Source organism: Balaenoptera acutorostrata, chromosome X, assembly GCF_949987535.1.
Source record: "Balaenoptera acutorostrata chromosome X, mBalAcu1.1, whole genome shotgun sequence".
NCBI classification, from domain to species: Eukaryota; Metazoa; Chordata; class Mammalia; order Artiodactyla; family Balaenopteridae; genus Balaenoptera; species Balaenoptera acutorostrata.
Window position 1 is genome coordinate 65,086,800 of NC_080085.1, and position 16,168 is coordinate 65,102,967.

At 37.5% G+C, this 16,168-nt stretch overlaps 1 protein-coding gene and 1 pseudogene across 1 annotated transcript; both read right to left on the reverse strand.

Annotated features, from left to right (window-relative positions):
* Positions 1-11,188: 11,188 nt before the first annotated feature.
* On the reverse strand, positions 11,189-14,023 carry LOC103021156 (regulator of microtubule dynamics protein 1-like). Its single transcript, XM_057537986.1, has one exon. It carries the CDS (start codon positions 13,880-13,882, stop codon positions 12,932-12,934), a length of 951 nt encoding a protein of 316 aa, XP_057393969.1. The 5' UTR covers positions 13,883-14,023; the 3' UTR covers positions 11,189-12,931.
* LOC130706373 (tropomyosin alpha-4 chain-like) lies at positions 11,189-16,160 on the reverse strand (annotated as a pseudogene).
* Positions 16,161-16,168: the final 8 nt, after the last annotated feature.

A 16,168-nucleotide genomic window follows, 5' to 3' on the forward strand; every position in this document is an offset into this window, starting at 1 on the left:
AAGCCTGGGTATTTGTTTTGTTTTGTTTTTAGCTTTACTGTCTTAGGACAGCAAAACTGTATAGACTAGTGACTGGATTAAAGAATTAAATGTAATAAAACACAAGACATTAAATTGCCCATTTTAATTGATGGTCTCTTACTGTAGTCATTATGCACCCTAATTAGCTTTGTAGTATGATGCTCTCTGAATGGACTGAAAATAGAATCCCCCAGTGGTTTCTGCTCATACCTTGACCCCATCCTTGGAAATTATCACCCATTAGGCCTAGGTTCTTCAACCTGTATACAGGGTTGAAGGAGTAGAGAACCACTCCTGACTCCAACATAACTGAAGATCCATTGGTTAGCTGAGATGTGGAGCAGACCCTAGCTCTGCTTGTTGTCAGTTGGCTGACACTAGGCTCGTTGCTCAATGACTTGAGACCTCCAATTCATCATAGTTCTGGAGGCTTGACATCCAAAACCAAGGTGTTATCAGGGTCAAGGTCCTTCCAAAACCTTCTTGCCTCTTCCAGTTTCTGGTAGGCCTAGGCATTCCTTGGCTTGAGGATGCCATCACCCCAATCTTTGACTCTGTCATCACATGGCTATGTTCTCCTTGTGTCTGTCCTTGCATTTTCACATTTTTCTGCCATGGTATTTATTCAGTGAGTGATATTACTATGAAATTTTTCACACGAACCCTATTTACCAGGGCCTGAAAACTTTTTATTGTTAACCAGGAAGAGTTCATTGAAATTCTCTACCATACTTGTGTTAGAGCTGGTCGTGTTAATCATCCATCTTAGAACATTAACTATAATTTCAAATATTAAATTAGAATGGCTACACAAATGGATGCAGAGACCACACAAACAAGTTGTATTGAGCTAGAGGTTAAATGATACATTAATAGATTTCACGTGATCTTAAAATATGAAGAGGAGTGTTAATACCTCTGAGACCTTACCGAGGGTACAACCATTTGAAATTACTATGAAGGCTTCACTTGATTATATTACTCTTCATTTTTCCTTTTTCCTAAACACAGATAGAAATGGCAGGACCTCAGGGAAAGCAAAATCCTGAACTACTATTTTTGAAAAGGACACTCAGCAACAAGTCTAGAAAGCTGTTTTTGTTTTCTTCATTCTATTTTGTGTGCTCTGCTTAAGAAAGCCTTAACACCAGAGTTTTAATCAGGAGGGGAAGTCAGCTGGGAGAACAACTGGCTCAACCAAGGGTTCACTTAATTAATTCCGAATTATTCCATAACTGAAAATTTGATTCTCAGATTATCAAGGCCTAAACTTTCCTCTTCATTTGTATTTTAGACCTCTGGTCATCTTGCCATTCCCCCATTATCAGTGGGCTAAAGTGAGATAAAAGAAAGGGTAAGTAACCGATTTTCATATGTTAATGAATCTGGTTGGTGGATAGGAAATTGAAATGGGACTTAACAATTTTTTATGAATTTCATGTAATTCTGAGAATTCCTGACCACCATGAAGTTAGCTAATAGTTCATTGTTTTAGTGCCAGTTATTTATTGTGGTATAAATGAGTGATAGGTGTTGCATTAAAAGAAAAATAAGCAGAAGGAGGGAACATGAATGGCCAGAAAACCTACAAACTAAATTAAGGGAGCCAAACATGGGAAAAATCAGAAACTTTCAGGACTGTGGAGTATTTAGATACTCCCTTTACAGGAAGTTTGCTGAATCCCGGACTAAACCATCTGAGATTTCTTCCAATTCTGATAATCTATACAACTATGAAATTATTAAGTTAATAATGAAATTATTAACTTATAATTGCATCCTATTTATAAACTTGCAGCATCTAATTTATGCAGTGGCTTTTCTTTATAGACAGCCTGGCATCTAATATTACTAGTGGAAGAAGGGTTTGTTCTTCATGTTTCATGACTACAGTTAAAGGCAGCATCTATAGAGGTTTTTGTTGTTGTTCTTTCTTTTTATATCATCATTAAAAATGTTTCAAGTGAGGTAAATGAACCTTTGGAAATAGCAGTTGAAGACTCCTATAATTGAAACCAGAAGAAAAACTGTTTGAGGATACCAATTTCTTACTTCAATGGCATCACTTGGAATACAGAAGTAAAATACTAGCAACAACATACTACAGTGTCAGCATATGTACAAAACACATCTTGTATCATGAATCATAAAACACAGGCTATAGTCAATACACTTATCCTGTATCCATTAGCAGTAACTTCCCATCCCCCCACAACACACTCCTATCTCTAGGCAACTACTAATCTACCGTCTATCTCTATAGATTTGCATGTTCTAGAATGGAAGCATCCATATGTAACATGGATTCGTTCTTTGTTCTTTTTTATTGTCAAATATTCCATGGCATGGATAGAAAAGATTTTATTTACCATTCATCAGTTGATGTACATTTGAGTTGTTTACATTTTTTGGTTATTAGGAATGACATTACTATGAATGCTCATGTATGAGTTTTTGTGTGGACGTATGTTTTCACTTCTTGGGCATTATATCTAGGAGTGGAACTTCTGGGTCATATAGTATTTCTAAGTTTTTGAGGAACTGTCAGACTGTTTTCCATAGTAGCTGCACCATTTTACATTCCTACCAGCAATGTATGAGGGTTCCAACTTCTCCACATCCTTGCCAACATTATTATTTTCTGTGTTTCTGATTATAGTCAGTGTGAAGTTGTATCTATCTCTGTGGTTTTGATATGAATTTCCCTAATGGCTACCTTTTCACGTGCTTATTGGACATTTGTATATTTTCTTTGGAAAATTTCTATTCAGATCTTCAGCCCATTTTTTAATTGGGTTATTAGATTTTTTAATTATCGAGTTGTAATTATATTTATATATTCTTTCTATATTCTGGATACAGTCTCTTATCAGATATATGATTTGTAAATATTTTGTCCCATTCTAAGTGTCTTTTATCTTTCTTGATGGCATCATTTGAAGCACAAAAGTTGTTGCACTGTTGATTTGATGATGTTCAATTTATCTATTTTCTCTTATGTTGCTTGTGCTGTTGATGTCTCATCTAAGAAACCATTGCCTAACCAAAGGTCATGAAGACTTACTATGTTTTCTTCTAAGAGTTTTATAGTTTTAGCTCTTACATTTAGGTTTATGATCTACTTTGACTTAATTTTTATATATGGTGTAAAGGAGTTTACCTTCATTGTTTTGCATGTGGATATCCAGTTGTCAAAACACCATTTGTTGAAGAGAATGTTCATTCCCCATTGAATCATCTTGGCACCCTTTGTCGGAAATCAATTGGCCATAAATGTAATGGTTTATTTCTGGACTCTCAATTCTACTCCACTGATTTATATTTCTATCCTTATATCAGTACTGTACACATCTTGATTACTGTAGCTTTGGGGTAAGTTTTACAGTTTGGAAGTTGAGAGTCCTCCAACTTTCTTTTTATTGCCTATTTGCCCTGGCTAGAACCTCCAGTACAATAACAAATAGAAGTGGTAAGACCAAACATTCTTGTCTCATTCCTGATGTTAGGAGGACAGCATTCAGTCTTTCACTATTAAGTATGATGTTAACTGTGAGTTTTTCATAGATGGCCTTTATCAGGTTGAGGAAGTTTCCTTGTATGCCTAGTTTATTAAGCATTTTTATCATGAAAGGGTGTTGGATTTTGTCAAATGCTTTTTCTACATCTAATGAAACGATCATATGGTTTTTGTCCTTTATTCTATTACAATAGTGTATTACATTGATTTTTGGATGTTTTATTAATCTTGTATTCCTGGGATAACTCCCACTTGGCTATGCTCTACAATACTTTTAAAAAGTTGCTGGATTGTTTACTAGTATTTTGTTGAAGACATCTGTTATCTATACACATAAGGGATATTGTTCTGCAGTTTTCATGTGATGTCTTCTATTTTGGTATCAGGATGATACAGGTCTCACAGAATGACTTCAGAAGAATTCCCTCCTCTTCTATTTTTTTTTTTTTTTTGGAAAAGTTTGTGAGGTATTGGTATTAATCCTTCTTTAAATCTCTGGTAGAATTCAGTGATGAAGCAATCTAGGCCTGGGCTTTTCTTTTTGGGTAGTTTTGGATTAGAAATTTAATTTCTTTACTTCTTATAGACCTATTCGGCTTGGCTATTTCTTCTTAAGTCAGTTTCGGTAGGTTGTATCATTCTAAGAATTTGTCCATTTCCTCTAAGTTTTCTGCTTTGTTGGCACACAATTGTTCATAGTCTTTTTCAGTCTTTTTTATTTCTGTAAGATCAGTAGTGATATCCTCTTTCATTCTTTTACTAATTTGAGTCTTCACTATTTTGTTACTGGTGAGGCTAGTTAAGAGTTAAAAATGTTGATCTTTCCAAAGAACCAACTTGTGATTTTGTTAATTTTCCCTATTAACTTTATATTCTCTATTTCACTAATTTATGCCCTAATCTTTGTTATTTCTTTTCTTCTGCCTACTTTGGGTTCAGTTTGGTCTTCTTTTTCTAGTTTAAGGCAGAAGTTTAGGTTATTGTTTTGAGATGTTCCTTCTTTTTAAATATAGATATTTACAGCTATAAACTGCTCTCCAATGACAATTTTACCTTCATCCCATATGTTTTTGTTGTTTTCATTTTCATTCATCTCAAAGTATTTTCTAATTTCCCTTGTAATTTTTGACCCATATTTAAACTGTCTAATTTCCTTCTGAAGTCCCCAAGTTTTTCTCCTTTATTACTGATTTCTAATATATTGTGGTCAGAGAACACTCTTTGTATGATTTCAATCTTTTTAAACTTATTGAAGCTTGTTTTATGGCCCAGCATATGGTCTATGAAGAATGTTCCATGCACACTTGAGCAAATTGTGTATTTCCATTCTATTCCCTTGTTGATCTTCTGCCCAATTGTTCTATCCATTATTAAGTGGGGCCTTGAAATCTCACACTATCATTGTTGAATTGTCTATTTATCCCTTTAATTCTGTCAAGTTTTTGTTTCATCTATTTTGATAGGTTCTTAGGTGCATATATGTTTTAAATTGTCATATCTTCCTGACAGATTGAATCTTTAATCATTGTGAAATGTCCCTTTTTATCTTTAGTAACATTTATTTGTTTTAAGGTGAATTTCATCTGATATTAATATAGTTACTCCAACAATTTTATGGTTGGTGCTTGCATGGTATATATATATATTTTTTCTATCCTTTTACTTTCAACTTATTTGTATCTTTGACTATGGAGTGCTTCTCCCATAGACAGCATATCTGTTGAATCAAGTTGGATCTTGATTTTTTAAATTCAATCTGCAATCTCTGCCTTTTGATTTAATTAATTCATATTTAATGTTGTTATTGATATGGCTGGGTATACGTCTTCCATTTTAACTTTCTTCTATATGCCTCATGTCTTTTTTTCTGTTCCTCAATTATTGTCTTCTTTTGTATGAAGTGGATATGTTTCAGTGTAATATTTTGATCCCTTTAATATTTTAAGTGTATTTTTAAGAGTTATTTTCCTGGTGGTAGTTTTAGGGCTTACAATATACATTCTAACTTACCAGAATTTACTTCATTTACACTGATTAATTCCAGTGAAATATAGAACTTTACTCCTATATAGCTCCTTTCCATACCAACCTTTTTGTACTATTATTATTATATATATTACATCTATATATGTTACAAACTAAATATATAGCTATAATTACTTTATATGATCTTATATCTTTTAAGACAGCTAAGAGGAGTGCAGGTATATATTCATAGTTTGTCATATTGACCATACTATATATCATTTCTGGCTCTCTTCATTTGTTCTTGTATATTCTAGGTATCATCTGCTATCATTTCCTTACTCCAAGACAGCTCTGTTTTCACCCCCAACAGAAGAATGATACACATATTATTTCATGTGGTTGCTTTCTAAGTCAAAAGAAGTTTTTAAGTCTCAGAGAAGAAAGGAAAAACATGAAACTATACTCTTTTGCAAGTACCTATATGAGTGCCTTTATTGGTGCTCTTTGTTTTTTCATGTGGATTTGAATTACTGCCTGGTGTCACTTGCTTTTTGCCTGAATACTTCCTTTTATGTTTCTTGTAATATAGGTCTACTAGCAATGGACTTTCTTTTTATTTATCTGGTAACATCTTTATTCCACCTTTATTTTTGAATGATAGTTTTGAATATAATATTCTTGGTTGATAGTTTTTACTTTCAGCAATTTGAACATGTCATCCTTCTGTCTTCTGGCTTTCACTGTTTCTAATGAAACTTAACCTGTTAATCATGTTGGAGTTTCCTTGTATGTGATATCATTTTTCTCTTACTGCTTTCATGAGCTTTCTCATCTTTAGCTTTCAACATTTGACTATCATGTGTCTGAGTGTGGGATCTCTGCGTTCCTGCTACTTGGCGTTTGTTGGGCTTCTTTGATGTGTAGACTAATGTTTTTCATCAAATTTAGACATTTTCATCCATCTCTTTAATATTGCTTTTCTGCTCCTTTCCTCTCCTCTGGTACTCCCATTATGCATATTCCCATTGGTATGCTTAATGGTGTTCCACATTTCTCTGAAGTTATTTTTCTTCATTACTTTTTCTCTTTGGTCTTCAGATTGCATAATCTCTATTGATTTATCTTCAAGTTCACTGATTCTTCAGTCAGCTCAACTATACTATTGAGCTCCTCTAGTAAATTTCTCATTTCATTCATTGTATTTCTCAACTTCAGAATTTCCATTTGGTTCTTTTTATTTTTTTAATTCTATTTCTTTATTGACAAATCTTTGTCTGCTACATCCATCATCTGGGCCCTTTCTAAGGCAATGGTTATTGCCTGCTCCCCCCAACCCCCGTGCATCTGGGTAACTTTGTTTCTTTGCATGTTTTATAAATGTTATAAACTGGACATTTTATGCAGTATCTTATATCATCTCTGGATAATGATCCTCTTCCTCTGGGGGATTCTTACTTGCTTGGTTGTTTATTTCTCCTGCAGTATGCAGTCTGATATCATCTTTCTCTATCTTTTAGTCTCGCTACCTAAGGGTTGCCCCTGGCTTGGCATAAAGCAATTACTGGTCAGTAAGACTTTTACCCTTTACCACTGGATATGTGTGTGCTTGGAGGCTGCTATCATAGTTCAGAAAAGTTGACTTTTGACCCATGTTCAGCCAGGGACTAGTAGCTTGGAGGCACCTTCTCTGTTCTGAGAGGGCACAGCCTTGGACATACAGTCTTCGATTGCCAGGAATGAAGGTGATTTTATTTTTAAGCCTGTGCTCCTAGGGTCAGAGCAACATTTTGTTCAGTCAGTATTTGGTCAAGTTCCTTGTGCCAATCAAGCTTTTGCCATGTGTTGATGGGTCTGCATGTATTGGGAAATACTTTTAAATCTGTCCCACGTTCTTCTCTGATTATCCTGAGTGGGTGCAGCCCAGCACATGCACAGTCTTTTCAATCCCGAGTTGACTGTACTTGCAGGAGGACTCCTCTGGGCTCCCTCTGGTTTCTATTAAACTTCTGGCTCCTCTGCTGCTTTGCTTGCACCAGCTCCTCCTAATTGCTCTCCACCAAGATCTCCATTGTTTTTAACAATGCCCTTAGGGATGGAGTTCTCCATGCTCTGTTTCAATGAAGTCAGTGTTCTGAGGCAGACCTGTGGAACTTTTTGTCCTCATTGAGTGCCTTTCCCTTTGGAAAAAACCTCTGCATCACTGAACCAGAGCTAGGGGCAGGGGGCCCAGAGTGAAACCACCACTCTGAGTGGGCACCAGGGCATGGTGGCAGTCCCTAGTACTCTTGGTTTTTCTCTGAGTGAAACCTCTAACCTTTGAGTTAGCTGAGGTGGAAAAAATCAGTGCCCCAGTATACTCAGCTTGTGCATGGAGTAGTGCATCCACCCTAAGAGTGGGGGCTCGGTGGTGGAAGGGATCTCCAGTACTCTTGGTTGTGCCTACTTGGAATGGTTTTTACAACACAGTGTTGGGGAGATGGGAAATGTAGGCAGCTACCTTGCCAGGGTGAAACTGTAGCCCCAGAGTAGGAGTTGGGGAGAGAGGGAGCCCTACCTTCCCCTAACATCTTCAACACGCCTGAAGAGAATAGAGCACTAAGGGTTGAGCTTCTGTAACAAAGACCTGGTGAGGTGGAGAGTATGCAGGTAATTCCTCAAATGCCACAGACTCCTGCTGTCCTTACTGAGACTTAAGTCTCTCAAATGAATATTTCTCCATTTGCTTTATGCCATTTGGACAATTTCTAGATACTTTAAATGATTTTTTAAAAATAATTTTTACCAGTTAAGTTGTTGTTTTGTTAGAGAGGGTCTACTGAACCCCTTACTTTACCATTCTGGATGTCTCACCCGTCTCTCTCTCTCTATATTTAACATCTTTATTGGAGTATAATTGCTTTATAGTGGTGTGTTAGTTTCTGCTTTATAACAAAGTGAATCAGCTATACATATACATATATCTCCATATCTCCTCCCTCTGGCGTCTCCCTCCTACCCTCCCTATCCCACCCCTCTAGGTGGTCACAAAGCACTGAGCTGACCTCCGTGCTATGCGTCTGCTTCCCACTAGCTATCTATTTTACATTTGGTAGTATATGTAAGTCCATGCCACTCTCTCACTTCGTCCCAGCTTGCCCTTCTCCCTCCCTGTGTCCTCAAGTCCATTCTCTACGCCTGCATCCTGCCCCTAGGTTCTTCACAACCATTTTTTTTTTTAGATTCCGTATATATGTGTTAGCATACGGTATTTGTTTTTCTCTTTCTGACTTACTTCACTCTGTATGACAGACTCTAGGTCCATCCACCTCACTACAAATAACTCAATTTCATTTCTTTTTATGGCTGAGTAATATTCCATTGTGTATATGTGCCACATCTTCTTTATCCATTCGTCTGTCGATGGACACTTATGTTGCTTCCATGTCCTGGCTATTGTAAATACAGCTGTAATGAACATTGTGGTACATGACTCTTTTTGAATTCTGGTTTTCTCCAGGTATATGCCCAGTAGTGGGATTGCTGGGTTGTATGGTAGTTCTCTTTTCAGTTTTTTAAGGAACCTCCATACTGTTCTCCATAGTGGCTGTATCAATTTACATTCCCACCAACAGTGCAAGAGTGTTCCCTTTTCTCCACACCCTCTCCAGCATTTATTTGTAGATTTTTTTTGATGCATCAATATATTTTTGAACATAACTTCTGAGTGGAAATGTCATTCAGCAAAAAGAGAAATGGATTGGATGTCAGGACCCAGAATTTTCATCCCAACTTGGCTAACAGTAAGCTCAGTGACTTCTCCTGAAGTACAGTTTCCTCATTTGTAGAATTGAGGAAATTGTATTAAAGGACCTCTACATTCCTTCCAACTCTAAAATCCAATGACTTTATGAAACAGAAATGGAACAGGAAGTCACCAGTGAAAAATATTCTACTGTAGCTGTGTGAGAACAGGAAGTATGTAAACAATCCACTGCTTGTTTTTAACCAAAAATGTTCCAACCTATTTCTAATTAGAGCATGTACTTCATTTCCAACTCTACCTAGCTAATCAAAATACTAGTTTAATGTGTGGTTTGCAGTCAAGACATTTTTCCACCCCAAAGGTTTCCTTCCTCATCATCAGAACTGAGAAACTGGGGGCAACAGAAAGTTGCCTTTCACTGATTGGTCATTAAAAGTATGACATCTTAATGCTAAGTGAAAGCACTACAATTTGCTACCATTTTACCCATATTATGAGCACTGCAAACAATTACTTCCTCTCTGAGACAATTTCAAGCTTTCACCTGTTGCATAAGGCTGTAAGGCCATACTCCCAGAGTGTCTATTAAATTATCTGTACTTATTTGGAGTGTGTGAACGGCAAAATACTAATTCTCCCAGTGCATTGCAGAAGAGTTGCTTCAATGGGACACCCATTTCTAGTCACAAAGACATATTGTTTATTTAGTACTGATTATCTGCACAGATTGTTGTAACAATAAATCTGGTAAAGAACCTCCCTCACAGAGTCATTTTGTCTTAACTAATCAGTTTTAACCAGCTTATTTGACTTCATATTGTCATTTACTATACAGTTTACATTCAAAATCTATATACTCAATGCAGGGAGAGAAGGGACCTTTCTATAATTTAAGAAAGCTGCCATTGCAAACATATTTAAATGCTTTCAACTACTAATCCACAACAGAATATCCTATGATAAACCTACAAGGTAAGAGAATTATGAATATACATTGGTAAAAGTTGCTACTCCCTGAGACATCCAGCAATAAGGAAGGATAGGAGCAAGATGGCAGTGTGCACAAAGTGATCCAGAAATAAGGAAACATATAATCTTTAAATATCTTGCCTTTAAAAGCAAAACATATTTTTAAACTAGCCATCTTCACAAACTGAGCTCTGTCAGCATCTAAGGGAAAAGGCAAAATATTTAACTAAAGGTATAGAAAAGGTGCAAATCCCTGCACAGGAGAAGTAAATGCGTATTTTGAGTTTATCCAAATGTTAAGGCCTCTTTCTGATTCTCACAAGTGACCCTCAGATTTGAGCTGTTCAAAAATTTCCAAACGAGCCCATCTGCTCACCAAGATATTTCTATGTTAAAAACCTGCAGGAAGGCATGTGGCCCAGTTTTCATGATCCCAAATTACCTTGGTTTCAATTTAATTTTTGTAAACTGGGATTCCCTTAGGAAGAAAGTAAAATTTTCAATCTTAAAAATAAAGGGATATTAAGAAACAAAACCCTATCCCTTGCTCCATTTTCAGAGCCCATATTCCAAAACTGTAGCTTATCTATCCCAAGACATTAACATTATGTTGCAACACTGATTTAGAAATTTGTACTTTTGTGTATGTAATACTGTAATGTAAAATTAGTACATTATAATAAATGTCCCTTTTCTTGGCATTTCCTCTGAATGAAACATTTTAGGAAGCTTTTGCCTATGATGCCACTGTATAGAACCACCTTTCTAAAATGGAGTTAACAGAAAAATATTTGACTTAGTTGTGGCCCCTACAATAACTGAGTTTTTCAGGTAATTTTTTATTAGCTGAAAATAGTGGTTAATGACCACAATGACCCAGTGGTCTAGAGACCACCAGAGACCACCTCCAATCATATGAAAACAGCTTCAAATTTCTTAGTGGGGAAATTTCCCTACCCTAAAGACATACCTTTTTTTTTTTTTTTTAGTTTATGTAAAAATTTATTTGACCAAAATGTAGAAAAAGTGATACTATTACATATGACACAGTTGCAAGAATCTAAATGAAAAGTGTGGGTTTTATTCAATTGCACAATTTGCTAGTGTATCTCCTGGGTAGTGTGATGCTTAATAAATAGGAGTGAGGGGCAGAGGATCTGGATAAACTAGAAGCAGGGTGATTTTTAGTCAGAATTATAAACTTGAGTTGGCCCCCACACTGCTGGGGAATGTGGAATATTTCAGCTCTAAGATGTTAACTGAGAAAGCAGAAATCTAACAAAGCCAAACTGTGCAGCCAGCCCTGTCTACAAAATACTCCATATCCAGTTTAAGCAGGAGTTTCCTGGTCTTTTATTAACTTGGTCTTGAAGAAGGAATTAAAATTCCAGATAAGTAAATATCCAATTTGCCAGTCCCTGGAGTATAGAGGAGATGAAGTTAGGCCAATTACTTTTTCATCCTTACTTTGCTGTCAGAGAGGGCTATTCTGCCCAATATTTGTTTATGGAAAGTCTTACTCAACTATTGATGGCTAGCAGTCTTTTTGATATGGCTTCTCTGAATAGGACTGAATTCTACAACATTCATTCCTGCTGAGTGGATGGCCTCATATCAGAGCAGATAAGCATGGGTCATTATTGGAATAAGACATCAGCTCCTCAGAGAACAACTTTAGAGTGAAAGAAGCATAGAGAAGAGCATATCAAGGATCTATCCAGAAAACATTTGGGTAATTATTATGACTCTTTTTCAAGCATTCTCATGCTGACTGCTCAGAGGATGTTTGTTCTGCACGGTGGAGTGTGGAAAAGAGCCAGGATGATTAGGTTAACCTCTGTGTGGTTTATGACTTCCCATAGTAACCTCACCCCAACCCCCTTTTTTGCTCTGGATGGAAAATCCCCACCCATTTTAATGGGATGGTCCCTGGCTTCCTATAGTGTGACCAACGGTGGATATTCTTCAACCTTTTAAACTGACCCATGACTAGACATCGGAATCTGTGTTTTAAAAGTGTGGGGTTGTCTATTCTCCCAGGAACCAAATGCCATCAGTCTTGAGAGTATGCTCAATATGAAATACCCTGCCTACCTCAGGAATAAATGCAATTTAAGGATAAAAACAGAGCTGAAAAACCTGATGCTATTTGAAAAAAGGAAGGAACAGATTTAACTGGTGCACAAAGCTTCTCTGATACAAAATATTTGGTCATGTATTCATAATTTGCTTGACATTTCCAGCAAAGCAAAGAGACAATAACAAAAGAAACTTCTTACAAGAGAAGAGAAAGACACAGAGCTCTGGAGTTTTTGTTGGAACAAAACTCTTCTGTTTTGGTTCTATACAGTTTAGTTCGTTTAGTGTCTGATCCAGTGTTTGATGTAAGCCCACGTTCTCTTCTTTGGCCTGGGCAAGTTTTTCTTCCAGCTCATCAATTGTCTTTTCCAGTTTTGCAACTGTTGTCTCTGCAAATTCGGCACAGGTCTCAGCCTCTTTCAGTTTGTCAGACAGAAGTTTAATTTCTTCTTCATGTTCATCCTCCTTTTCAGATGCAGCCTCTGGCAACTTCAGGTTGTTAGTGACATTGAGTTCTTCTTCCAGGTCACCACATTTTATTTTATTTTATTTATTTATTTAAATGGTTAATGTATTTATTATCTTTATAATTTGATGAAAAGGCACTGCTTCTTAGATATTTCATTGAAAAATTCTCAGTTCTTGTCACTGAAACCTGTAAGCAACTGAGCAGCTTCTGTCTCTATCTGTTTATCCTCCTCTGTGTGCGCTGGATAGTCCTTGGCTTTTGTTGGCCAGAGAGCAGCAAGCTTTTTGTTGTGTAGCTTCAAATATGTCTTTCCTAGAAGAAGCAAGTTTTTGCTGTAGAAGTTTGGATCCACTTGCTCTGCCCTGTGAAAGTAGCCTAAGGCCTCCTCATAGGTGGAACTAGGAGCTGCAAACAGCATTTTAGCAATTCTTCTTTGATACCAAGGCATTTCAGCAAATGTGTAACACCAAATACCTATAAGGTGAATTGAGGTAGCATCTTTAGGGTTGAGTTCAACTGCTTTCTCAAAAGGCTCCTTGATCATGTAGGCATTTGCAATTTTAGCCTTGATTCCTTCATAATCTCCAACATCGCTAATACAGATTGCATACCACTTATGAGCTGCAAAACTTGATTCATTTTTTTCTAGTGCCCTTTTTGCATACTCTAGGGCTTCATACACCAAGAGCTTTTTCTCCTCTTCTGAGGTTCCACTGAGTCGACCTATAACACGTGATGCCCGTGCCAAACGCCACAGTAACTCTGCATCTTCACTTTCCTTGTACTGGGATAGCAACTGGTAAAGTTTTTCTGTTTCTCCACTTTCATATAGGTAGTCTGCTTGTTCAAGGATTTCTTCAACTCTGAAGACTTTGGCTGTGGCATGAACCACAGCAGCCTGGGAAATGACTTGATAAGTTTCAAAACCCAAATAAGACAAGGCAGAGAATAGAAGACTTCTTTTGAAAGCTCCTGGGTTTCCCATCACCCCAGCACCGCGGAGTCGCCAAAGAACGCACTGCTCGCAGCTGCCAGCAGCACCCGTCGGGAGCCGAGGTCCCAGGGCAGCGCTACGTCCCAAAGGAAGGGAGCACCAGAGTCGCAAGGCTAGCGCCATGATCCGCAGCTCGCAGGCCTGACCCCTCACCCCTTTGGCTGCTATGAAGCGGGGCGGAGTGAAAGGCGCCCGTCTTTCCACAGAGAGCAGCGTCCACTGGCTTCTGGCCCCGCTCCTCTTCTTCTCCACAGCTTCAGGTCACCATATTTTAGTTCAGACACCTTGGCACGCTCCTCCACCCGCTCCAGCTCACCCTCCAGGATGACCAACTTACGAGCTACCTCCTCGTATTTGTGGTCAGCCTCCTCAGCAATGTCCTTGGTCTCTTTGAGCTTCATCTCCTGAATCTCCATCTTCTCCTCATCTTCGTTGCCCAGTTTTCTATCACCTTCATTCCTCTTTTGCTCTCATTTGCAGCCTTTTCTGCCTCCTCCAGCTTGCGCAGGGCTGTGGCCAGTCGTTCCTGAGCCCTGTCCAACTCCTCCTCAATGAGCTGGATGTGTCAACTGAAAGCTGCCACATCACCTTCAGCTTTCTCACCACTCGCGCTCGCCATCCAGCTCCCACACTGTAGGCCCTGCGCGTGGTCCTCCGCCTCATCCGCCTGCTGCTGCAGGGCCTGGTTCTTGCGTTTCACTGCCTCCAGGGAGTTGAGGCCAGCCATGGCACGGAGGCGCATGCAGTGGGCGGTGGGCAGTGGCGGGCGCTCGTCTTGGCTCCAGCGAGAGCTGCAGCAGCTGCGCCCCAGCCCCCGACCCTTTGCCTACACCAGGTCCTATCCTTTGACTATATGTTTCCCATATCACAAAATCACTTACTTTGAATACCACTATTCACATTCAAAATGAATATTACTAATGATTACTTCAATCTTACCTGTTTGATTATGCCACTAAGCTAAATATTTTCCATCAGCAACATTGGAAATGTATAGAAGGAATTAACAGAAGCAAAATTTCTATCTAATCACATTTCTAGTAATGCAGCTGGGTTATTCAAAGGACTTTTTTTTGCTGTTGTTGTTCCTCAGAAAAGCAATCACATCTATGGCTTCAGTGTAAGAAATGTCCAAAACCTCCCATTTTGCAGCTGATTACGCATCTCAGTGTTAACTCCAACTCCAAAAGCAAGATCCTGCACCACTTACTGTGCTTTCAAAGACTAACCATAAAATACTGGCTTCAAGCTACTTATCAAATCACCTTTATATAACAAAACTGCAGACCCAATAAGTTTAGATAAGTTTAGGTATCTACCTACTAATGACAATACAAATCAGAAAAAAAATTAATCTCACCCATACCAAATTATCACTTAAAAGACAATAAAACCATAGACAAATAAATGCTTTAAGACTTTTTCTGAGAAATAAAGCCTCATTATATAGTTATGTGGCTGTTCATGATACACAAGTTTTTCAAGCTGAATGATTACTACCAAACAAATTAAAGCAAATTCAAGTTGGAAAGGGAGAAGAGCTTTCTAAGTGAATATATAGCAACATTTTATTAATTATTTCTTGATTATCTTGTTTGGGCTCCTCCTTGTTATTTCAAGCTTAAAGGAACTCATTAAACTACTGAAAAAGGAAGGGAAGACCTGGTAATAAAGTAATTCTGAAGTGTCAACACAGATTAGAGTCCTGATCATCTAAATATATGTGTAATCCTCTCCTATTTGCCTAAAGGTCATTAATAATTTTTAAGTAGATGTTGCTTTATACACATGTACACACATGCATGCGTGCACACATCCCATTTGGTTGTTTCTTTGTATAACTTCAGATAGCAAAAGCAGTGCATTTAAGATGGAAATAGAAAAGGCAATTAACTTCCTAAGCTTTTTAGATCACTCCCAGTACGGTAACTCTCAAATTACATCAGGGTTTATGAGTCTTTAAAAAGAAATGTATACATTTTGGTCCAAAACAAAAGCAACACCTCATTTGGTGGAAAAATAAAATTCCCACCGCTAGATGACAGTTACAATGCTGGTTAATGATGAAGAACATTCTACATACCAACATGAGAATCAAGGTTTTTCCTCTTAAAGGTATATAGTGGCAAATAATTTTTAAAATGTAAGTATAGTTATCTATCATTGAAGTATTTCAATGGGGGAAGGGGAGGAGAAAAAATGAACCTATACTCTCTTATTTTTTAAAAAATTTTTAAGAAACAGACACTTTCCATCTAAATTGTCAGCATAAAAGAGGTTTGAAAAACTACAAAAAATTTGGAAACCAATCTGATTCATCTGGTTATGGATAGCAAATGGCTATCAGGCCTCAAAAATGGAAATGGGGTAAAGTCAAATAGTAAGAAAAATTATGCTTTGACCACAAAT

Bases quoted from the DNA above. Each gene is read 5' to 3' on its own strand.
- LOC103021156 (XM_057537986.1), bottom strand. From the start codon at position 13,882: ATGGCGCTAGCCTTGCGACTCTGGTGCTCCCTTCCTTTGGGACGTAGC.